The sequence below is a fragment of the Colletotrichum spaethianum genome, assembly GCF_022836535.1.
Source record: "Colletotrichum spaethianum MAFF 239500 DNA, contig11, whole genome shotgun sequence".
NCBI classification, from domain to species: domain Eukaryota; kingdom Fungi; phylum Ascomycota; class Sordariomycetes; order Glomerellales; family Glomerellaceae; genus Colletotrichum; species Colletotrichum spaethianum.
In genome coordinates this window covers 831,696-854,624 of record NW_026054781.1, presented here as the reverse complement: position 1 = coordinate 854,624, position 22,929 = coordinate 831,696, and the positions used below count along the sequence as shown (strand labels likewise).

Here is a 22,929-nt window from a genome sequence, read left to right as displayed (position 1 = left end):
TTTTCCAACCTGCTTTCATACTTCATCTGGCTCAGCCCCTTTCACTGTCCGCGCACGAGACCTTTGACCCGCCTTGCCGCTTCTAGATCCCTCTCGGGAACTTGTTCCTTCTAGTGTCCCAACACTCCTCCCACTCGATTTTCATAATCTTGCGAACTCGCGGCTGCATCAGACAAGGCGTAGACGACCTAGGCCCCTTTCCCGTTGTGCCATCTCTTCCATTGGCTTGACTTTAGTTATCGTGACTTCTCGCGCTGCCATCGTCATGTTCGCGGTAGTAGAAGCTGTGCTTCTTATAGGCCTAGTTCTCTCAGCCGAATCGGTTGAAATTGGCCGTCACAACCTAACAGTACCTTCCCAAACACTTCAAGCCCGTGATGAAGTCGGTGATTGGTCTATTGCGCCCACGTCGCCTCCCAACCCGCGGCTCGCGGCAATGGCTCTGAAGAGACAGGATGGTGGTCCCACGTACGGATACTACGTGTATAGTATGTTGCTTTTTTAGCCAGCTTTGAGCTCGACACACTGACATCCGTCAACAGACAGCGAGGCATTCGATTGCTACCCCAAACAGGCCTGTGTCAGAAAAGGCAGCAATTTCGGCTGTACAGCAGGATCGCAACCGTTCACGGCTTGCCTCGATGGCTTCAACTCATCATGCAGCCAAAGCAGCCAGGGTGTTGGCACGCTCTGCTGGTTCGTCTCAACTCATAGTCCTTACTCTGTGTTGACAGATTCGCCTTACAATGTCTTTGTTCGTATGCTAACGTGTCATAACGATAGCAACTTCAACACCGACTTTCCCCTCTGCGTCACAGCGATCAAGCCGCTAACCTCCAACTCAGTTGCCACAATCACTGGCTTCCTCTGCGGCAATAACCGCGCCAAAGGCAACAAGCTTGTTCTCGAGACCACGGGCCAGTCGACGACAGCGGGAACTACCACATCACCATCGGGCTCGGCATCAAACTCGTCGATCACAACGGCGCCGGCCTCCACTGTCGAAACCATTGCCACAGAGACGACGACAACAGATCCTTCTCCGGCCTCTTCGCCTGCCACGTCTGTCGGCGCCGTTGTCGGCGGTATCGTCGGCGGTCTGGCGGTCGTTGGTCTTACCGTGCTCAGTATTGTATGGATCTGGCTACGCAACCGCCGGGCAAAGAGCGGGGCTTCTCCAAGCGTCATGAACCAGCCATATGCCTATTCCCCCATGGCCCCTATTGGCACCCCACCAGAACCTCGATCACCTCCGTTGCAGTCCGCGTATCACTTGAACTCCTACAAGGGTTACTACCGCCAGTCGGCCGTGGGTTCTCCTGGTCCTGAGAGCCATTATCGCTCGGCTCCCACGGTGACAATTTACACCCCGACAGCCTCCGAAGCCCCTAACCAGCTCGTGGCCGTGTCGCACAGCTCAGCACCCGACGACAGCCGGCGCTTGTCCGACGTACAAGCCATTAGCTCGGCGGGGACCAGCGACAACGCCACGGAACTCTCATCAGAGAGATATGATTGATAATAAGGCATGGATCTGAATAGGACGATGAATGATTACTCACTAGCCGCATCTCGTGAGGATCAAAATCGGGACTGCGATGCTGCGGGTGATATAGGTGTCCTCTCTATCAAACATCATGCCGCGCCGGAGTTCAAGCCAGGAGTCGAGCCAGATTGGCTATTGTTGTTGGGAATCTGGATGTCGCCTGAATTGGGCGAAAGCCAAGGTGATGGTACCAGCTTCCAAGGTCACCAGAGCATGGCGACAAGGACCACGGACACCACCACGACGGACGGAAGACATCAAATATACTCAGGCAACCAAGTTTTTGTCGCCTAGCGTTTCGGGGAACATGTTTGCATATACAGCTGGCCCGCGCGGGGATTATTTACATGAATACTATTACTTTAATCAATTCAACCCCAGCGTCTTCCCAAGGCGTCGTACACCGTCTGGTTGATCGGCAGCACGCCGCCGTGTCTCAGCCCACTAGGGAATCCGGTCCGCGAGCTGGCGGTCCACCCCGAGTTGCTGGCCACGTTGGTCGTCTCGTACGGACGGTACCCATCATCGCCATAAAAGTCGAGCAGAACGTGCGCCTTTCCGGCGACCTGGTTGTCCCAGTAGGCGGCGGGGCCCTCAACGCCGCTGGCTATGATGGCGGAGCTCCCGCCGGGACGCGTCCACGTGCCGAACAGGCCGGTGGTGGTGACCTCGACGAAGACGGTCTTGAGGCTCTCGTCCTTGAGGAAGCGCACAAAGGAGCGGCCGTCGGACGACGTCGGCAGAATGTTGAGGTCAATAATGTTGGTGGGCGACTTGTCGATGTAAGTCTGCGGCGCCGAGAAGGTGCGAAAGTCGGAGGTGTAGGCGTAGCGAATCACAATGGGGCCGGGGCGCCGGTGTGGTTAGGGTCCGAGGCGGGATACTGCGGCGGCGGTCAATTCCGGGTGTCTACATCGAGAGAGGCAGAACCGCAGGGAATACTCACAAACTTGGACGCCCAGTGGACGAGGTACTGCCCCTTGGTCGGATCCCAGATGGCTTCGGGGGCCCAGACCATGCCAGCGTTGGCGTTTTCAACGACGACGAGCCTCTCGCTGCTCCAGTTTACTAAATCGGTGCTCTCCCAGACGAAGATGCCCTTGGACCCCTGTCTCTGGGCCGCATCCCAGGTCGTCTAACAAAACTACGATCAGCACGGGTCCTCATTTGCGGACGCCGGGTTCATGACTCTCATGACAGGAACGCCTCACGGCCGACAGGAACGTACCTTTCCGATATCCAGGTCCGTGCCTACAATGTACCACTTCTTCCCCTTCTGCGCGCCGCCGCCCTCGACGATGGCCGGGTCGCGCACGCCGCCGGTGCCCTTTGTCGGACGGATCACCGGCGAGCCGCCGTTGAGCGCGCGGAACGAGGTCGGGTTGTTGCCGTTGGAGAGGTACAGGTAGACGTACGGATCAGCGCCGAGGAAGAAGGCGCCGAGGTAGCCCGTCAGGTTCGGGTCGGCGCGCGGCGCGAGAGAGGAGCCGGTGAAGTCGATGGACTGGATGGGGTTGGCGAGGGCCGAGGTCGCGGCCAGGCCGGCGCCGAGGAGGGTTTTGAGGGAGACCATGCTGGGCAGTGCGCGGTGTCTGGATGGTATCGTGAAGACACTGGGGAAGAAAGGACAAAAGGGCATTCGAGACTGGGGGAATGCAGTCTTTATCACATCCACTGAAGCTGCCAGCCCCTGCAGTCTGGGGAAACGCAGCGCCGGTCCTTGGACATCGTCATAGATGGAGGGGGCGCCCTCGTTCCGTTTCGGCAAGAGTCATGACGGGGGCGGATATCATGACATTTGCAGCGGCGGAGCTTCTCAGCGAAACCCCGAGATGGAAGCACGCCAACGAGGGAGACGCGCCTGGCTCCGCTACCCCCGGCTCTAAGGTTAAACTGGTCGGCCATCCTCACACCCACAGTGTTGCCTAAGCGCTAGTTTCTCTGCCGCCCTGGAAGATCTGTGTCTATTGCCTGGCTGTAGGGGCAGCTCGGGCAACGAGGGACGCACATGACGGGGACAGCGGAGCCGGGGGCGCGGATGGCATGCGATGCGGAAAATTGCACCGGATGTTTAGGAGGGGGGGCGGCCAGACACTTTACGGGAAACTCTGATCACGAGAACAAGCACGGAACAAAAGAGGTAATATGTCTACGACTCTAAAAGGAAGCTAGAACGACTCGACGCAGACGCTCGAATCAGGGAAATTGCAACAACATAGCCGGTGGCCCGCTCGTCCCACGTTGTCTGCCCCTCCCTCTCGGCACATGCCAGTGCGTCAGGCACGAACCGCCGAAAGCTTCTCTGGGGCACTCGGCAGGGAACGCTGGACAACGCTAATTGAAGGCGGGGATGGCCCGGGTGCCGGGAGATTGGCATCCTGCCCTCCCCTCGGATGCTACGTCAGTTAGGCGTGTGGGGTAAGCATGGTGCGGAGTGCAGCGTTCATTGGCGCGCATGGTTAGTAACGGGGCCGAGGAGCGTGGTTCAAGAAGGCGGCCGCGGGTCCATGTGGTAGTATTTACGAGGACCAAGGAATATATACTTGGAGGCTGAGGTTTGAAAATGGAACTATGTACGTGTGAAGAAATGGGGTGGAGACCGCGCCACGTGCGCTCTTCTAGATTTGATGCCCTGCCCTGGATCCCATCTCAGAGACACTGTGAACCACGTCAGTATCGTCATACTCGTGTTCGTCCGCTTACAGGAGAGCTTCGAGAGAGAGGACTGGAAATGGGGGAAAGAACGTACTTGAGAGTAGTACGAGTCCTTGACGGTACATTTCAACCCGGAGGCGCACTGGAAGCTACCGTTCCACGTCGAGCCGCCGCACTGCGCATAGAGGGGCTGGGCAGTTGCAGTCGCGAGGGCGAGGATTTTGGCAGCGGCGTGCTCGGCGACGACGACAATGTAAGAGGAAGGGTTGGTCGTAACCATGCCGGGGAAGATGCTAGCATCGACGACGAAGAGGTTATCGGTGCCGTAGACCTTTGTGTTGAGGTCGACGACGGCGTCGCCGCCGGAGCCGCGGCCGTCGTTGATGCCAATCTTGTTAGTTCCTGTGCGTGTCAGCGGGGCTGCCGAGACAGAGAGGAGAACGGCGCGTGGGACTCACCGATCCAGTGGTTCGCGCGGCGGTTCGAGTACGACACGAGCATGTTGTTGACGTAGTCGCGGACCGTGGTGCCCGGCGGGGGGAAGTTCCAGATGAGGTTGGGCACGCTCTTGAGCGACGTCTGCAGGTTCTCGAGGCCCTTGATGACGGCCTCGACGTCGTTCTTGTCGCGTAGGTAGGGGACCGTCGAGACGACGGTGCCGAGGTTGGCGCCGATGGTCATCCTGCCGCGGGAGGTGGCGCCGCGACCGAGGTACTGGCTGATGGTGATGGCCTCTGCAAAGAAGTCAGTTTCCGGAAGCGCGGAGGAGGGGTGTACGCGGAAACAAGTATAAGGTACGAGTGCTTACTGCCGTCGGGAACGTCAAGGCTGCCTTCCATGCGGACTGTGTACTGCAACTGACGAGTGATGCCGTCGGCACCCTTGATCTCCTCAAAGAACCTTACCTGTGGTTAGCAACGACATTATAGTCGAGGGTTAATGACTTCAACTCACAGGGGCCCGATGTTTGGTGCGGACTGCGCTAGGATACCGCTACGCTTCTGGAGATAGGCGTTCTTGTCGGTGACATTAGGGTCCGTGTACGCCTCGTAGAAGTCATAGAACTGCACGTCCGGGTGCGTGACGACGGAATCCGTCTACTTCAGTCAGCATGTGCCTCGAGCTTGAAGCAAGGTAGTAGTAGTTGGACCTACGTTGGTGTGATCCTCGAGGTTGTACCCGACAGGCAGGTTAATCCAAGACGAGTTGGCGATCATTGTCGGCCCGTCGGCGGAGCCCTTGACGACCTCGAGCTGATCTGCCGGCCCGATACCACTGCGCAGCAGGACCTTGGCGCTCCCGAACGTGCCCGCGGACAGAATCACGCGGCCCGAGACGGAAGTCACGTTCACTGTCCCAGCGAACCCGCCGTCCAGGTACGGCTCGACCTCGATGCCGGTGATGTGACCGCCGGTGCGAACCACTCGCTTGACGGCCGTCTTGGTCCACAGCTTGAAGTTGCCGCGCTTGCTGGCCGAGACGAGGTACGTCCCCATGGGGCCACCACGCTCGCCGCCGGAGTACATGTAGGGTGTCTTTCCGAACGTGCGATTCTTGGAGTTGGGGTTCGCGTTGAGGTCAAGCTCCTTCCAGCCTGCGGTGCGTAGGCCGCCGGCGATGGCGTTGAAGCCGTTCGTGAGGTAGACCTTGCCATCCTGGGAGGGAGTGGTGGTGCCAGGGATGCGGGAGAAGACGCGGCTTGTTGCGGCGGCGACGTCGCCTGACTTCCAGCCGGTAGGGAAGTTGTAGTCCCAGTCTTGGGCATATGGCTATGGGGGGTTAGTATGCGGGCTCTCGATGGACGTCAGGTGGACTTACCTTCCACCAAAGGGCAGCATTGATGGCGGTGCCTCCACCAAGAACACACCCAGCCATCTGGTCGGTATCCTGGCAGGCGATGCCAGCCGAGTCGCGCCAGATCTGATTGCACAGGCCCGGGACGTCAAACCTGGTCAAATTGGTGCCCTCGAGCCAAGTGGGCTTCATGGTGCCTCCCCATCGGCCGGAGGACGGCGGACCCTTCTCAATCAAAAGAACGCTCTTGCCTGCCTCGCTCAGCTTGTCAGCCAAAGGAATACCGCCGGCTCCAGCGCCGACCACGATGTAGTCGTATGTGCCCGAGGGAACGGGGACGCCCGTGGGCCCCGTGGGCGCTCGGGTTGTTGTGGACGAGGGTGGCGCGGAGGTGGTCGTGGAGCCGCCTCCGCAGTTGCCGGTGACGGTCTTTGTTGCCAGGGCAGCCCAAGCTGAGTACGACGGATTCGCGATGCTGGCGTCCAGGCCGGCGCCGTGGATGCCCTGGTTCTCATGCTGGACCAGATGGACGTCGGCGGGGCAAGACGGGCTGGTCGGGTTGCTGAATGCTTGCGCCCAGCCGAGGATGAAAAATCCGCCGCTTGTTGACACGCTGTTGGTGACGCCGTTGTGGTTCCACTTGAAGCAGTTCTGGCAGCGGTAGAGAAGGGTGTAATGCGTCGCGTTGATCGTCGACGAGATCTGGGTGAGCTTGGCGTCGCCCGCATAAACCGGGGGCATGTCGTATGACGCTGCCCAACGGAAGGAGGTGAGGATCTCTCCGGCGTTGGGCCAGGCCAGGAGTAGGAGCTGGTTCGTCATAGAACCCCGAGGGAGAGACCACACCAGCCGGTGCCCTGGCCGTTCTTGGAGGCGCATTGCTGGAAGGCGAGTGTTAACTGAGGGTAATGTAAGGAAGAATAGCGTACATACCAGGTAGCCAACGTATTCGTTGGCATCTGTAGTCAAGGCATCCTGGGGCAAGGCAAAACCGTAGGTCATGCCCCCTGCCGTCTGAGCAGTGCTGGCGGACCAGGTGTTGAAGACGATACCGGTTCCCGGATCGGTGTAGATAGTCGGGGTGCTTGACTGGGCAGCAACTCCATCAAAAACTTGCGCATTAATGTTAGTAGATGAGTCCCCAATGGCAAAGGGAGAACTTACGTGGCGTGGCTGCCAGAAGGGCTGCCGCCAGAGCACCGGTGCGACTGAAGAACATCATGATGCCGGACTTCAACGTCAACAGGTCTAACAACCAGAACCAGAGCTCGGAGCCTCCCTCAACTGGAAGGGACCGGCGAGCATTTAAAGGGGCAACAGGAACGGTCCAAGACGTCCTTGGATGTTGTCCCTCGCCCGCCATCCAGGCATCTACTACTTTCCCCTTTGAGACAGCGATCCTTCGGGTCGTCACAGCTGACACATGACTACAGATTCTCGTCGCCCATCTAGACCAGTCACGAATCCTGTGATTGTGGATGGATGCACGGTTTGCAAGTGCGCCGATAGGAGGAAATGTTTGCCCAAGCCCTTCACATTATGACAGTTTATGGACGAGTCTGGTAGAAGTGGTGGGGCCGGACGACTTTGCTACGGAATGTAACAGTGCTGATTGCCTTTGTTGGTCAAGCCTCATGACCGGGGTTGATCCAAGCACATCAATCTACCAGACGCAGTGGGAGAAAGCAGCAGCTAGATGAAGGGGCGAATGACAGCATGGTGAGGTGGGCGGGGAGGCACGGATGTTTGCTCATGAGACGAACCAGGCACAGGAATAAGAAACAAGACGAGGCGAGAAGAAGAAACTTTCAGGCCGAAGGACGACGTTGTTGGACATTTTGGTGTCTCTAACATCGTAGTCTTCACGACTCTGGATACACGTGGGAGATGGAATGTCTCGCAACTCTTGAACAGTCGAGTGAGGTCGAAACAGGCGCGCAGCGCACTGCCAGGAACGGGAATGCGGAGGCAGCACGGCGCTTCCCCACGTTACGGTGCGGCATTTCGACCCGCGTTTCCCAGTTGAACGGGGGGGTTCTGGCCGGGGGGTCGTCGAGGTTCGCCAACTAGCACCTCTTGGCCTCTTGTCAGGAGTAGCTCGTCAGAATGCGACCTTTGAGGCACATCAACCATGTGCCTCAAATTGCCTCCATGTTGGCGCGTGCTGCCTCTATGCTGGCGTGCGTTGCGTGTTTCTCGATCCTCTGTGCCGAGACAACGCCACAGAGCTTCTCATATAGTGCGGGGATGCCGCAGAAGCAAACACTATCTGTCATCTTGTAACAACGCAGGTGTCTGGGGAGGCGGCTTGCAGTGTCTTGCCTGTCGTGTGCGACGAGTCGAGACTAGTCCATTCGAACTTGAGAGTGAGAAAGGGCAGCGAGACCTCGCTGTTTTGTTGACCACTTATGCCAGCCAAGGCATGATTGCACGGATTCGTGCATCCATCGACTTGTGTAGGCGTCAATGGCAATCGGAAGAGGGAGGGGCAAAAGAAGGCGAAGGCCGGTTAATTTGAGAGAGGCTGCCCCGCCATGGCATGGCTCATTTCGGCTCGCCGCGATGCGACGGTACGGTATTGCGTCGCCCGAAGCCAAGGGCGACGAGAAGTCGGCAACGGTGTTGATTGGTGAAGCCAAGCAATTGACATGGCGGCTTGTTGCGAGAGAGAGGTCACACATGCGCCCAACTCGACTGGCGGTGGGCATGGTAATATATGAGATTCGGGTGCTGGCGAGCCGCAACGAGGAAGCGGGACAGAGCTCCGAGTCCAGATCCGGCGTCTCGACGAGGGCCAGTCACCCTTTTGCCAAAGCGGCGGTTGTTCTCGCTGGGACCGCGAGGGAGGCAATCTCGACATTCGAGTTGGAGTGAGATGGATGCAACGGAGGCCTTCTCGACGTTGCTTAGTCGGGAATGGGTAATCGTAAAAAGACGCCGAGTCTAGATGACTAATGTTGTGGCAACCTGAAGATATATCGACATTTTAGTTTGGCGTGGTGTTTGTTATGGATGGAGTGGAGTGAGGCAGTGGTGACTGGACATGGGACAGAGAAAGAACAAGAAAACATTGTGTAGGTAATTTCAGTGTGTGATGCGACAGCGACAGGCCCTCTTAAGCGCTATGCTTGCGCTGTGTGTGTGTGTGTGCCTTGCAAAATGACGGTTTATTAACAGGTGGAGAGCATCCTCCAGAACTTGTAGACTGTGCACGGAATGGTGTACCCAAAAGGCGTGCATGCCTCGCTCACTCCCCAAACTCTTTTCCACGGTGAAGATTGAAAGATACTCTATCAAAATAAAATAAAAAGCACCAAAATCAAAAAGGTGTTTCATGCAACGAGGTTGACAACTGCCTCGAATTGCAAAAGAAGTGATCAGTGGGAGGCTTGAACTCCCGGCCTTGGCATTACTCAACATTTCTGGTGAAATATTAGTACCACGCTCTAACCAACTGAGCTAACCGACCCATCGGATTGCCTTGATTGGCTGATGACTGAAGCTCTCAAAACATAGATTATATCCTGTTAGTCGATCTGGCAGCCCTGCAGCAATGTTACCATAGCAACTTATGACAACAATACTGTTTCGGCGTCAGGGCCAGAGAAACAACCTGAAGCATCACTTAAAACATCTGCTAAGATGATTGAAGATAAGTCTATTGTGGTTTTCGCCGGGCGAGAGCAGCAACGTGAAGCAAAGAAGAAAGAAGCCAAGCCAAGTCTATAACCCGCTAAAAACACCTGCTATGCCGCCAATGCTCGCTATGCAATTGTGCAATGTATGCACCAAAGAAACCACATGGTGGTCGGGTGCAAAAAAAGCAAAAATCCACAAGACAACAAAAAGAAAACACATCGGCCCGTGCTAGGGGGAGGTGGCCTACGAGTCGAAGATGGCACCGTAGGCAGGAATGCCCCTGCTCTCGAGGCCGTAGACGACCTTCCTTGTCACTTTTTGGTTGGAAATGATGACGACCGCCTCGCAAGGACCCATCCTTTTCGTCGTGGCGACGCCCTCATTCTGCGCGAGCCCCAGGGCCTGGCGGCGGCTGGTCTCCCAGATGCGGTAGGTGATGGCGACCAGGTCAGGCCGGCCCGTCTTCTTGGTGTCGATGATCACGGCGTTGGGGTCGGCCTTGTAGAGGGTGTCGATGACGGCCTGGCCGTACGTCTCGACGGGCCGCTGCGTCGACCAGATGATGCGCACCGGGTGGTCCGGCCTCTGCACGAAGAGACTCAGGCAAGGGCCGATGCCGGAACCGGTGGCGATGACAATGCAGGGTTCGAAGAGGCCGGCCACGCGCAGCACGCCATACTGCGGGACGCCACGGGTCCAAATCTTCTTGGGCGGGTTCTTGATGATCTTGTCGGTCCAGTCGCCGGCGTTGGAGACCAGCACAGAAAAGCCCTTCTCGCCGGCGTTTGAGAGTCCTTGCTGGGCCTTCTCGGCGTCGTCGGCGGTCGAGGGGGCCGCGGGGTTGGGGATCACGGCAAAGGCGTGGGTTTCACGGAGGGGTGCGTCGGTGAGGCGGACGGCTTGGCCGTAGTGGACATCGGCGTAGTTGAAGTTAAGCTTGACTACGTGGCTGGACATGGCTTCGGCTTCGACATCGCGGAGACGCAGGCGCGTCCAGGGGTAGGCGACCAGGAGGGTGATGACGATAAGCATCCAGAAGGATGGGGTCATGACGAGTGAAGCGGCGTAAGGGATTCCTGCGGTGCTGCTGCTGTCCTCGGCAAGCATCATGACGAGAGCCCAGAAGAGGAGGATAACGGACCAGCCCAGGAAGCGGTGGGTGCCCTCGAACCAGTTGTGCAGGAGGACGCGGGCCCTCGGGTGGGCGAAGCCGATGATGGCAGCGAGAAGGGTGCAGATGAGATAGCTGTCAAGGAGGATGTAGGCGCGAATGGCGTTGGGGTTCTCAAAGTCACCGGTGAGGACCACGAGGAAGGCCACGAACCAGAAGAAGGAGGCGACGCCGCAGCCGCTATGAATGCCGCCGTACGAGTAAATCTTTGCGAAGGCACGGCGGACGGCGAGGGGAGTCTTGGCCGGAAGGAGAACGAAGACCTTGAACATTGCGTTGACAGTGTGCTCGTTGCGGATGAAGAGTGCGGCGAGAATATTGGCCGAGACGGCGGTGGCACAGGTTTCGGGGGTGAGGCGGGAGGAAGGGCCCCCGATGAGGGACCGGATGACGACAAAGATGAGGGCCGCGATGTTGCCGAGGAAGGCGACTGTGAAGATGCGTCTGTAGACGGAGCCAAAGTTCCAACGGAGATAGCGGTAAGCTCGGGTGCCCTTCTTTGATGGGACTGTGATTGCATCTTCGTCATCTTCGTCGTCGTCGTCACCGTCGGTAGAGCTGGCGGTGGTCGAGCAGGTCTGGTGGCTCGGGTCGGCAGATTCGTCGGGTACCACAAGAGTGCGAGAAGACGAATTGCGGCTCAAGAGTAAGGCTCTCGTAGGAGGTGTCAGGCTGGATTCGGAGCTGCACTCGTTGCTCGTCATACTTGTCTGTTCCAGTTCGACATCTTCACCTACGGGAAGAGTAACAGAGGACGATGTTGTAAAAGACATTTTGATAAGTGACATATAAAAGCAACTAAGACCAAGGGTCAGTGTCACCATTTAATAACGTCCCACATCCTCAGATCGACTTACAAGAGAGATGGAGGGAGAGCGGACAGAAGAGGGCGGCGACCCGGTCCAAGGTATACGGACGACGATGATATAGGAAAACGAGGCGATGGGAGACCTGCAAAAGGAAATCTAATCGAGAAGATGGGGGACAAATGAAAAAAGGAAAATGAAGAAAATCGAAAAAGCAAAGAGGCCAGGAAAGATGACAGGAGACCAGTAGACAGTGTGCTTTAGTTCCTTGTGTGACTAAAGAAGATACCATCATGAGTTGAGGGGGCCTTGATGGTACGATATATACTCCCTTCATGATCCTCAGGGAATGTCTTCATCCACCCTTCGCATGTCTGGCATCTCGAAGGCCACGTGCGCCATGGCTGGCGGTAGCGACCACAGTGCTGCGAAAATAGAACCTACCGACGTTGGACCTAATCCTTCCAAGAAACCGACCAAGACCATCGACGGTGACATGTACAATCATGGTAGTCTCCGATACAGTCACGTGGCGTAGGGGCAGTCTTCGAGACAGGGGAGAAATCGACGCCGCGTGGTTGCGTCGAAGGCTGTGGTTGCTGTCGTAGTGGAGGCGGCCAAGCCGGTGGCCGCGTCTCAAAATAGCGGTGCTGATGAGCGGGTTCAGATAAGCCCGCGCGGGATTGGTCGGCAGATCTAGTATACCAGACTTTCTTCCTCAGCAACAGCCCTGGCCGTAGAACGTGGCGCGCAAGGAGGATATCTTAGTAACAAGCTGCATCGTGGATGCAGCCGTAGCTTACGAGTTGAGAGGCTTAACTGTTGGAAGAAGCAGGCTTTGGAGCTAGCGCAGATGTCAATGGGCGGCTTACTCGGTGAGACTGGGCATGTTCGGAAGGATATTGAGATATGATGGCGTCGACTAGGAAATGCCACAATAGCAGAATGGGAAAGCGAAATGGGATGCTAAGAGCATGAGCAAACCGGTTTGTTGGCCTCTGCCTCTATGTCTCCGTGAGACAGAAACGTCGCTTCGCGCCTAGCCAGCCTCAAAAGGACTGCAAAGAGCTATGTGTCTTGGACAAGCAGAACGGACGAGCGAGCTGAGACGAAAACACGGACGGAATGCCAACTAAAGTCGTAAGACAGCTTCATCGCAATTGTGGCCCCGGAGACATTCCCGCTATCTTGTGGGCGGGAATCGCATACGCAATGGGCGGTCGAAAGAGGCTCAATGGCCGAGAGTCAGCCTGTCAAAAAGATGGACGAATGTCTCGCTCAAAAAGATGTCACCGCGGGAGCTAAACTTGACTTTGCCCTGTGCTTGGTTGGTCAACTTCGAGTCGAGGAATGCCAAGCTGCGTGCTGATTTCCCGCCCTGGCCCCGGGAACCACGATTTGTCGCCGCGAGGAAGACCCCGCTAGATCCCTTCTCGAAGTTGTGGCTGGAAATACAAATATCGCCGTGGCATATCTCTCCGGCGGTGCGCGGGTCATTCCTTGGCGCGATCAGAAATGCGAAAATGCCAGATGCGATGCTTGGAAATCCTCAACATCACATTGCTGATCGAGTGCGGCCGAGCAGCCCAACCGAACCAGATCTTGAGCCCCGGGGCCGCAAGGCGTACTGGATTCGATGCCGTGCCTCCGACGCTTGGACTCGAGCTGATGGCCCCAGTGTGGATCGTGTCTCGCCAGCGCGCGAGGGTGACGAGAAAAGCAAAGATAGAAACCCAAGATCAGGGAACAAGATGGGAAGAGCCAGTGAGAATGACGGGGAAGGGAGGTAGAGAGGGCAGCTGAAGAGCGAGAGGCTCGGCCTCTTTCGGAAAGGCTTCTCGCCATGCCCATGCAGTGCGGCGCTTGAGGCTTCCGCCAGGTGGAGGCCGAGTGACGTGACATCGGTCGGTAAACCCTAAAGTCCTTTGTCTCTGGGTGAAAGTGGCCGGTGCTGGGGCCGGTGCTGGGCCCGGTACCATTCGACTAGGTAGGCAGTTAGGTGGTCGACTGCCAATCGATGTGAGATGTTTCTCATGTTGACAGGCCAGATGTCTCCACGACTAACGGATCGTACCGTAAGGAGTTGAAGTAAGGACGACAGAGACACCGCAGAGAACCTTTGCTTTCTCTCGTCACCTCTGCCGGGGTTTCGGGTGCCAAGGGATTGCTCAGAAGCCCGCGACAGCTGCAAACCCGTCACTTGGCGATGAGGCAAGGGACGGAGCTCAGCGTGCTCCATTCTTCCCAATGGAGCATGGTTGCGGCAATATCGACCTCTCGTACCGTCATTGACTACCTATCGTGCGACATGAAACCTGCTCTGGGAAGATAGTTTTGATGGGGGGCCAGGACGTGATTATTGCGGCCACTTGGCTGGATCAAGCTCCACAACCGAGGGTTCCTCGCGGCAGCCCGCCGGGCGATCGTTGTTGATCCATACTTGATTATCGCCAGGTTCTGGGGCTGCAGCAAGCTGCAGGTCTCAAGCACTTCTTGAGGCGGACGAGTCCTGGACAGTACCTGGCATTTTCTTGCGTCGTCCCGCCCTTGGGATGATCTGTCGATCCTGGTTCGGATGGACTGGATGGCCTTTGCTCAGCGAGTAGGTATTCGGGTCCGACTGGATTGATGGGGTAAAGGGGGGAAACGAAAACTACCCTAAAAGAAAACAGCCCCAAAGAAAGGTGCTATTTTGGGGAGAAACCCCCCACTATCCTGCTTTCAACTCGTCATTGGCCCAGCCTATTGGGGGTTGCATCCTATCCAAGTTTACTCATCGCTCTTATCGCTGAGATCCTTTGGCCTCGCTTCTTGACTGCGCTTGCGCTGACCGCAACTATGGATACGGTTCCAAACTTTCTGCAGTGCATTCGTCGGCCGGTTAGGCTTGGAATAGTTCTCTCCACATCAATGGTTGGCTGGCGGTCCCAGAACCACTTGGGAGGTGTGATGATGCCACGTCCCGTGCCTCACACATACTTGCATACTACTGGATATTCTTGTTTATCAACGAGACTTATGTCACATTACCCCCTGTAGCAGCCACGAATAGCAGTGTTCCGAGAAAAACCAGTAGAATTCCCTGGTCACTTATGGGTGCTAAGTACTGCATAATCGTTTTTGGGGCCATTCCAAGCATCGTTGGGCATGGAGCTGCACATCAGCTGAGCGCATACCAAGGGTATTCAGTGATGCAACGAGACGCGACATGCCTGCTTGCAAAGAACCATTTTGCCAATGCCCCTGTTGATCTGTTTGTGTACCCATGTTAGCACAAGGCTGGGTTCGTCAATACATCAGACGATGTTGAGGATATCGACTCTGACAGGAAAAGCTCGGATCCAAACACTTTAGCTGCCAACCCGAGCCGAAACAACGACTAGGTATACAGATATGTCAAGACCCGCTCAAGAAAATAGATAAATTTATTTCTGCGAATTTGAACTGCAAACAGACTCCGCGCTTCCGTTGGTTGAGTTTGAATCATAGGCCTACGCTGTGAAATTTGGCTAACCTTCTACAGCTCCAAGGCCGCAAGTCCTTCAAGTCATCCTCTTGTTATTCTTATCCATACGGTGTTTGCAGTAATTCAGCATAGTTTCTCGGGTTGCAAAGTTTGGGCCAATTCTGATTTTAGTTATTCCCATCTGGTTCGCTTCAATCCATCCCCGCTTGGTGGATAGATCAGACTTTCAGACGGCGTGTGAAACGTAGGCAGCATCCTGGAGCCACCGGCTATTCCAATGTGATGCATCTATTCAGTGACCAGTACTAGAACAGCTAATGTCCGATTTCGACGGAACCACGGATCTCAATGTTTATCCTTAGTGCTAAGAAGCAACCAGTGCATGAAAGAGAGTACTAAATTCCGAGACCTGACTTATTCGGATCGAAAACATTCCATGAATTTGAGGGTTGCATATAGCGGACACCTGGTCTTCCAATTTCCATGCAAGCCTAGCAATTCAAAACGAAAAAGATATTGAAACGCCTTTTCCTGGGGAATCAATCCAAAAACAAAACAACTCGACAACCTCCTGGTTGCGAGAAAAATGTTGGTATCGCGCGTTCTTTACTGGAGAGTCAAGTAACCAAGCTCACTCTCATCTCGACTTTACGGCAGAGGCTACCAGCAAAACAGTGCCGTAGGCTTCATGTGATTCGAATCAAGAAACTTGCCCATGAGGGTCACCACGCTCTCCGTGGTCTGGATCGTCTGGTTGGAACCCGTTGTGCTTAACCTTTCGATATTTCCACTTGCTGATCGCGCGTTTTGGACTCATCGCCTTTTTGAATTTCGTCCAGGTTCCCTCTCTCTTCGCTGCCGCTGGCGGCAACTCGTACTCGCAGTCCTCAAAAGGATTTTCTCCATGGTCGTGATCGTGCTCGTGGTCCCAGTCCCTCTCAGCGTGTTCATTCTGCTCCCTGAAATCCTCTCCGAACGGATTACTCTCAGAGTATGAATAATCGTCGTCATCAAACGGACTTGCCGCTCGCCGGCGGAATGTGGGGCTGCGAAGGGAGGGAGTAGCGGAACGAGGCAGCCAGGAAAATCGGCGTTGAGGGTCAACGGCTGGCGGCGTGGGTTCTGGAATGATGGTGGTCATCATGGTGGTGTTGATTGTATGCCTCCTAGCTGCCCTCATCTAGACGGCGAAAATGGTCAGTCTGAGCGTGCAGATCTTGGCGGAAGCTTGGTGCTCACAGGCGTTGATATCTGTGCTTGGGAGAAGGCAGTGCTCTTCTCGTCAATGTCCATAGACGGGCCTCTCATTTTTTCGTCTTGGTTGCATTCGTAGCCATCTAGCATGGTGTAGAAGTTTCGAGAATGAACGAAAGTGCTGGATATTTTGATCCGCGACCTGCAGTGCAAGAGAGCGTTGTTGGAGAACTCTTTTTCTGTGCACCTGGCACTCTATTGAATGTCCCCTTTCAATGGTGGAACGAAAGCTGGGGGGCGGGGGAAAGGGGCGCGAGCGGGTATGGCCAGCCACCTATATGTATGCGCGGTAAGGCGATGTTTCAAGGGATGACGAGTCATTGATATCATGTTCTGGGTCTTGTTTGGCTTTTCATTCGATCTCAATGCATGGAACAGCATGTTCAATGGGGGCCTTTCCTTCTCTTGAGGGAGGGGTAAAACCCAGTGTTTCCCCTCGAGCATGAGATGCACAAGAGCGCTGCTCCTCATGGCTTCTGGACCGTGGGCGGTGTTCCACTGCCATGCACTGTGTGAGCCACTGACAGGCAAAACTTGACGGAATCGTGATCGGGGGAGATCCATGTCAATGGGATGTTGTTGGCAGTCGGCGATGGACATGAAAGAGGTCCATCTAAGCTGTTGCATCTAGGATGGCCCTATCCGCGCCGGAGTCGATCAGTCGCACCTATGCGGGGCCGTCCCAACTTCCATGGGCAACCTATCCATGAGGCCGGTCCCGCTAGCTGGTCGATCACGGACCATTGGCTCTCACATACCTCTTTGACGTCTTTGGAACGAGGACTATCGCAGCCATAGACCTCCCCCTGCTCCCCTCCTCTGGTTTGCATGAATAATTGACAATGGAAACAGCTATGCATGTTGTCCAAGTTGCACAGCCACATTTAACCTCAACTCAAGCTTGGATTCCGTCTGCCCATGACCTCTGTATGTTGCCGAAGAAAGAAAGCGCCTCGACATAATGATCATGCATGAAAATGCTTGCAGGACCAGTGACCCAAATTGATACGTCCAACTGCCGCCTTGCATGAAATCCCAATGGGGAAACCAGATGGAATCTGCCAGTCCTTGTTGACCCCGGCTCTTCCGATCCAGTCTGTGCGCTGACTATGCTCGCTACGGGACGGGTGGCGACGATCATAGACCTTGTTTCCTCCGTGCGACAGCGTTTGGCGAGTTAAGCAGTTCGCTTGAACCTGATCAACTCACAACCCACTGACCAAAGCGTCTAAGCGACAAATATTCAACGACTCCCCCGGTCATTCCGGGAAATGAGTGGCACCCAAAAGCCGCCTCATTGAGAACCCCTTTTTAAAGGGAAAAACCTGTCGGCTCCTGATCGACTGCTCTCCTCACATCCTTTCTGACAATAAGATTGCCTCCAAAACAAATACAGAAAGCATAGTTTACCAGAATACGTGTTCTGGTTCGAGAACCATAACACCTTCCCTCCTTGAAATAGGCTTGGGCCCATGTCCAAACTCAAACATGATGCTATTCTGGAAACCTGAGCAAGTAGAGGAAAAGTCTTTTGAAGAGAGAACAACGCCTCCGGTACATCCTAGTGGCGACAACGGAGGCGACCTGGAAAATGGCGAATCTGGAATGCCAAACGGAAGCCGCGAGAAGCAACCAACGGATAGAATTACTGGCCGTCAGATCTTTTACATCTTTGGACTTGATGGAATCGGTGCTGCAATCCTTTCCGGTGGAATCAATTTTGCCCTTGCATACGGTAAGTTTTCTAATGCCCGGCCCTTAGCGAACGTAATCAAAAGCTTGAACCCGCTGACACGAGCCAAATAGGCATGTACTCAACCCAAAACGTGGGACTGCACCCTATACGTTTGTTCCAGCTGCCCAACACATTAGCTGGGGATGCGGTAGTTACCATGCTCATCCAAACAGCAGTGACATGGTTCGTCGAGCTTATACTGGTCGAGCACGACATGAAGAACGGCGCTGTTCGGCCAATAGGCTTTGTCAGAGAACCCTCGCGCCCGCTTTTACGATGGCTGATGTTGCTGGATCGAAAACATACAACGCACTCAAGGAGTCAGACTGTGCCTTTTACCGACAATGCCATTCGAATCGGTTTAATTTTTGTGGTTTCTTTCCTCGTCCTTTGGCCTGCGTCAATCGGCATTTTGACCACTGTTGGGCAGCGAAGAGGGGGCGGTGATTGGGACTGGTACTTCCCACGTGAATGGGCGCCCCAAGCTTTCAAAGCAGTCTTTGGGGGCTGTTGTCCCTACTGACAACTCCGGCTATGGCTTTCTTCTGGCTTGTCAGAGAAGGGTGGCGGTTGAAAAGAGGAGGAGCCTTGTTAAGCTGATGAACAGATCCCTGGACATCATGATATCGCAGGGATAATCCTATGGCCAAGTGGGAATTAATTGCCTTTCGGGCCCTTTTTTGAACAACCACACACCGCCAGTTTTCGCCATGTATTGCAGCATTCACAGTGTAAAGCCTTGACAAACTGTGTTATGGGAGAATGGGCGTAGGAGAATACATAGTATATTTCCTATAACATTGTTTCCCAGTTTTCTCGTTCACGGCTTTGCCTTGAGCCTGTTCCCAGTTCACAAATCAAAAGACCTAGAACTTGTAAGGCCTTGACTTTGAAAGGAGTTCGACATCTTGCTTTACCTAAAGCTTTTAGATTAAACGTACTGCAACTGTAAGAACTGCCCCGGTGTATTGCCAGAAGCATGCTTTGTGACAGTCTGGTTGTTCGTGCCGTTGCTAGAGACGATTACGAAGACTTTCAACGCATAAATCAGTTAATGAATGCTCGAAATTCCATCATGTAGTTGCATTTAAAAGTTGAACCATATTCACTACACTTGGCTGAGCGGGCGTACATCAAAGAACTCATTAAGTGTTTCAATGGAACAAAAGTCGTTGCCGTTATTGTAATACAGTACGCGTCTCTATAACACTACTTTCGAGGGATGAAACTTAACTAACTGAGAGTATTCCTGACAACCCAGAAAATACAGTAATTACCAGCTTGAATTTCTTCAACTCAAGCACTGCTTGCTTAACAGTGGGATTAATTTGTGTCTATGACCGGTTCGCAGACTCCACTCAATTCCAAAATGACACAGATAGATGTGCAAGATGTAGCCTTCGCCTTTTTCGAACATCACCTACCGACATTCGATAGAGCCCATCACGCAAAACCTGACCGTCTCTGTAGGAGTACGAAAGCGTCGTCTACTCTGCGGGAAGTTGCATCTACCGCTCGAAAACTTTTGTCTCAGTAAGTCCCATACATCAGGATCTGATGAGCGAGCAATGCTGAGTGAGCCGTTGATATATGACAGGATAGCGGAACTCCGCTAACTCGTATTCACGAGAGACGTTCATGATGACATCGAATCAAAAGAGAAACGTCACGAGGATGACCGCTGTGCATATTAAATTAGTTTGCCTGCATAATCACATGGTGCACCTTTGATTTCTACTTCAATCTACTACACCTTCACCAATGAAGCCCTCCTACTTGCCCTCTGCGCTTATAGACGTTACGGACGTGAGTGTACCGGGAAGTAGCTTAACAACGCATTTATTTCCCCTTTTCAAGTGAATCATTTCGATTAGTCATGGGTTTCGAATGCGAAAGAGTCGATTGCTTGTCAAAATATCAACCCAGGCCGTATCAGTTCCCCGAGTTGCAAGTAGGTGCATTGAGAGAGCGGTCCAGATCTGGCTGTTTGCTCTGGATGATGAAAAGGGGCCCGTTCTTGTTGTCTGCAGAAAAGAGACAAGGCAATAGCTGCGCGGTAGCGTTGCAATAACGAGACATAGCCAAGTTCAACTCTGCTAGAGGTTCTTTAGACGAGCCGAACTTTCAGGCCACTGAGAATGTTGATGGTACCTTTGGAACCAAGTTCAGGAAGCAAAATCCTTTCTATCTAAGTGCGAATTTCCCATACATTGAGGATTCCAGAGTCGGCTCGGGCGTGATGGCCATTCATACACCTGCCGACAACAAGGTATTTACCATTACCCGAGAACGCTGCTGAAACCGCGAAACCAGACTCTAGTCTTGCCGAGTAGACTACCTTGCCCGTTGCCAGTTCAGTGACATCCGCTCCATCATCCGATCGATACGCCACCCACCGTAAGTCGGGTGAGATAGCCAGCGGAATGCCCTCACTACCTCGGGCGGTTTCGAGATTGTAGCTATCCATGGCGCCAGTCTCGTAATCCCAAATCGTAACTGTTCTACCCCAAATGGAGGCAATCACGCCCGTCGGGGCCACTGCTAGCTGGAGCGGGTTCCTCCAGTGCTCGATCTCGATTTTGGCAATGTTACGCCCAGACTCAATACTTGATACTCGCAGAGTTCCATCTCTTGACATGGTCACAAGTCTGGTAGCGTCTGCCGTGAACTCCGCATGTGTCACCTCGTCGGTGTGGCTGCGAAGGACGCTGTATCCCTGGCCCTTGGCGCTGGTGACAATTTCGACCCGATTCCGCACGCCCTTGATCGCCAGGAGCTGGCCGTCAGGGCTGAAAGAGTACGGACGGATGCCGTGCCATTGCAACGTGAACCGCCTCGGGCTTGGACCGTTGTCGTTTACCCAATCGACGACATACAAGGCTGGCCTTTCAAAGTGCACCATATCATGCGACGTAAGGATCTGCTTTGGGTTGCGGTGTATTCCGTCATCGAAATGTTCCGTTGTAACAGCTACTAAGTTCTGCATTGGCGAAAATACCATGTGAGCACCCTTGACTTTGATCGACCTTCTCCGTTGGCCCGTCGAGGCGTCAAAGAGACTGATATCCTTGAAGAAATTGGACACAGCGAAAGAAGTCGGATCATTGGCCGAGGTGAATCTGATGTTGACGGGCTCTTTTTCTAGGTTCATGACGACCTTTCCGATGTGCAGGAAAGTGACGGGTGACGGTGCCGCCGCGAGAAGGGTCGGAGCCGCGTGAATGTCGCCATTTACACTCGGTGAGCCGGACATGGAATATGTTGATGCGGCAGCGTTGCTGGCAGTGACGCTCAGTCTCGCCATGTCCGACACCGGGACCGTGGTTGACTGATTGTCGATGTAGGTCTTCAGAAAGTCGAGAAACATCCCCACTTTGCGTAGCGATGCAGCCTGCTCAGGTGGATACTGTCGATTGACGATCTCTTTGATGGCATTGATCTCCTGCAATATGGCGCTGGTGGCATATGGAGGGGATTCCCCGGCTTCCTCTGCTCTCCGTAGGTGTTTGGCTCTAATGGCGAATTAGTCTTCGTTCGCCTGTCTACGATGTCAAAGCAGACGCCGAAGCCAACTCACAGATCTAGAGCATCTACAGCCAGGCTCATTGTTCTTCTGCCCGTAGCGAGGCATGAGCCCAACGTGGCTGCTCGATCAGCCGCATTCCTCCACGCATCATCCCCTCGTCCAAGCCATCCGCTCCTCTCGGGGAATGCGCCCTCAATCTGCCGGACAATGTCGGCACAAAAGCTTGGCACCTGTCGAGTCTCTAGCAAAAGCTGTTCTTCTCCTTCAGAACTCGTCGCATCGCGCAAAAGTGTGACCACGAGGTCAGGCAGGCGAAGCAACTCCTCCAGTAACGGAGATAACTGGACTTGGGTATCGGGATGGGCGGAAATGAAACTTCGTACCGCTGCACCGGCCGGTGCCAAGCTCGGTTGCAGCTTTTGGCATTCTGGCCCGAGACTGGTGCTATGAGATCCGTCCATCGAGTGAGAGGTTCTCGTTGCTATTGGATATGTGAAGCGACTAACCGGAAAGAAGTTGCCGCTTGCTGCAGTTGTCGTATATATGATGAGCCAAGTTCTGAAAAGCTTGTGATTGTACAGCGTGGTTTAGGCAGCCAAATTCCAAGTGCGGCTATGCTGAGAATGCTAAATGATGTCAGATTCTGCTCTACGTCGCTGATCTGCCGCAGTACAAAGGCGCCATTCAGTGGGCGGCGGACTGCAACCAGGTCTCGGGTCGCTTGAAGAAAGCGCTACAGTGCCATGGTCTTATCGCTGTTTGCTTGCTGGGCCCTAGATATGCCATCGTGTCGTAAAGTTCAATGGACCTTTCATAGATGGAACCAAATCAAGTCCCGTGGTTTCTCGTTCTTTTGATTCGCCCTGGTCAACTGTTTCACAAGATGGACATCGCAAGGTCCGAATCCTTTAGCACGTGTGTTGCTACCTTTTGCCCATCTGCTTTGGTATGTTGGTCATTCCGAAAGGATTCGACTAAAAAGCACTATTACCTAAGATGGATACTCTTAGCAAAGAGGAAGCTTGTGCTAGCATAGGATATTAGTACATATTCATTAAACTTGTGCCTACATTCAACCAACCAGCTATCAATGGGCGTTCACACCCACTTATCCCCGATAGTCTAGTGGTGAGGATATCTGCTTGTCATTCGAACGATTCGCAGGGGACCGGGGTTCAATTCCCCGTCGAGGAGATTATTTTTTCGTTCTTGTTCATCGGTCGAGCACTTTTTGATACCTTTAATAGTGATAAGTGTTATAAGTACCTTAACCACGATTTAATTTGCCTTCCAGACTACACGTGGCGAGTTGGACTTTTCCCTTTCGTTGGTCCCGT

General features: G+C 54.3%; 9 protein-coding genes and 2 non-coding genes across 11 annotated transcripts; 4 read left to right on the top strand and 7 right to left on the bottom strand.

The window, feature by feature from the left end:
• Positions 1–436: 436 nt before the first annotated feature.
• Positions 437–1,519, top strand: ColSpa_05178 (uncharacterized protein; the record flags this gene model as incomplete). Its single annotated transcript, XM_049271390.1, has 2 exons — positions 437–488; positions 543–1,519. 2 exons carry the CDS (start codon positions 437–439, stop codon positions 1,517–1,519), a joined length of 1,029 nt encoding a protein of 342 aa, XP_049127347.1.
• Positions 1,520–1,917: 398 nt separating this feature from the next.
• ColSpa_05177 (uncharacterized protein) lies at positions 1,918–3,119 on the bottom strand (the record flags this gene model as incomplete). Its single annotated transcript, XM_049271389.1, has 3 exons — positions 1,918–2,334; positions 2,493–2,681; positions 2,775–3,119. 3 exons carry the CDS (start codon positions 3,117–3,119, stop codon positions 1,918–1,920), a joined length of 951 nt encoding a protein of 316 aa, XP_049127346.1.
• A 1,076-nt stretch (positions 3,120–4,195) lies between these two features.
• On the bottom strand, positions 4,196–6,736 carry ColSpa_05176 (cellobiose dehydrogenase; the record flags this gene model as incomplete). The annotated part of the gene is made up of 7 exons (XM_049271388.1): positions 4,196–4,204; positions 4,296–4,603; positions 4,660–4,935; positions 5,010–5,101; positions 5,156–5,298; positions 5,356–5,970; positions 6,020–6,736. 7 exons carry the CDS (start codon positions 6,734–6,736, stop codon positions 4,196–4,198), a joined length of 2,160 nt encoding a protein of 719 aa, XP_049127345.1.
• A 77-nt stretch (positions 6,737–6,813) lies between these two features.
• ColSpa_05175 (uncharacterized protein) lies at positions 6,814–7,217 on the bottom strand (the record flags this gene model as incomplete). The annotated part of the gene is made up of 3 exons (XM_049271387.1): positions 6,814–6,894; positions 6,929–7,107; positions 7,160–7,217. 3 exons carry the CDS (start codon positions 7,215–7,217, stop codon positions 6,814–6,816), a joined length of 318 nt encoding a protein of 105 aa, XP_049127344.1.
• A 1,340-nt stretch (positions 7,218–8,557) lies between these two features.
• Positions 8,558–8,869, top strand: ColSpa_05174 (uncharacterized protein; the record flags this gene model as incomplete). The annotated part of the gene is made up of 1 exon (XM_049271386.1): positions 8,558–8,869. The coding sequence occupies one exon, from the start codon at positions 8,558–8,560 to the stop codon at positions 8,867–8,869; it is 312 nt and encodes a 103-aa protein (XP_049127343.1).
• A 500-nt stretch (positions 8,870–9,369) lies between these two features.
• ColSpa_tRNA_133 lies at positions 9,370–9,464 on the bottom strand. The gene is made up of 2 exons: positions 9,427–9,464; positions 9,370–9,405 (listed from the first exon to the last, which is right to left on the bottom strand). It is a non-coding gene; the product is annotated as a tRNA-Ile (tRNA).
• Positions 9,465–9,877: 413 nt separating this feature from the next.
• On the bottom strand, positions 9,878–11,578 carry ColSpa_05173 (adenylate-forming reductase 03009; the record flags this gene model as incomplete). The annotated part of the gene is made up of 1 exon (XM_049271385.1): positions 9,878–11,578. The coding sequence occupies one exon, from the start codon at positions 11,576–11,578 to the stop codon at positions 9,878–9,880; it is 1,701 nt and encodes a 566-aa protein (XP_049127342.1).
• A 4,199-nt stretch (positions 11,579–15,777) lies between these two features.
• On the bottom strand, positions 15,778–16,221 carry ColSpa_05172 (uncharacterized protein; the record flags this gene model as incomplete). Its single annotated transcript, XM_049271384.1, has 1 exon — positions 15,778–16,221. The coding sequence occupies one exon, from the start codon at positions 16,219–16,221 to the stop codon at positions 15,778–15,780; it is 444 nt and encodes a 147-aa protein (XP_049127341.1).
• A 1,598-nt stretch (positions 16,222–17,819) lies between these two features.
• ColSpa_05171 (uncharacterized protein) lies at positions 17,820–18,137 on the top strand (the record flags this gene model as incomplete). Its single annotated transcript, XM_049271383.1, has 2 exons — positions 17,820–18,066; positions 18,094–18,137. The coding sequence occupies 2 exons, from the start codon at positions 17,820–17,822 to the stop codon at positions 18,135–18,137; spliced, it is 291 nt and encodes a 96-aa protein (XP_049127340.1).
• A 2,117-nt stretch (positions 18,138–20,254) lies between these two features.
• On the bottom strand, positions 20,255–21,433 carry ColSpa_05170 (putative serine/threonine-protein kinase PkwA; the record flags this gene model as incomplete). The annotated part of the gene is made up of 1 exon (XM_049271382.1): positions 20,255–21,433. One exon carries the CDS (start codon positions 21,431–21,433, stop codon positions 20,255–20,257), a length of 1,179 nt encoding a protein of 392 aa, XP_049127339.1.
• Positions 21,434–22,703: 1,270 nt separating this feature from the next.
• ColSpa_tRNA_138 lies at positions 22,704–22,786 on the top strand. The gene is given in 2 exon segments: positions 22,704–22,740; positions 22,752–22,786. It is a non-coding gene; the product is annotated as a tRNA-Asp (tRNA).
• The last annotated feature ends 143 nt before the right edge of the window (positions 22,787–22,929 follow it).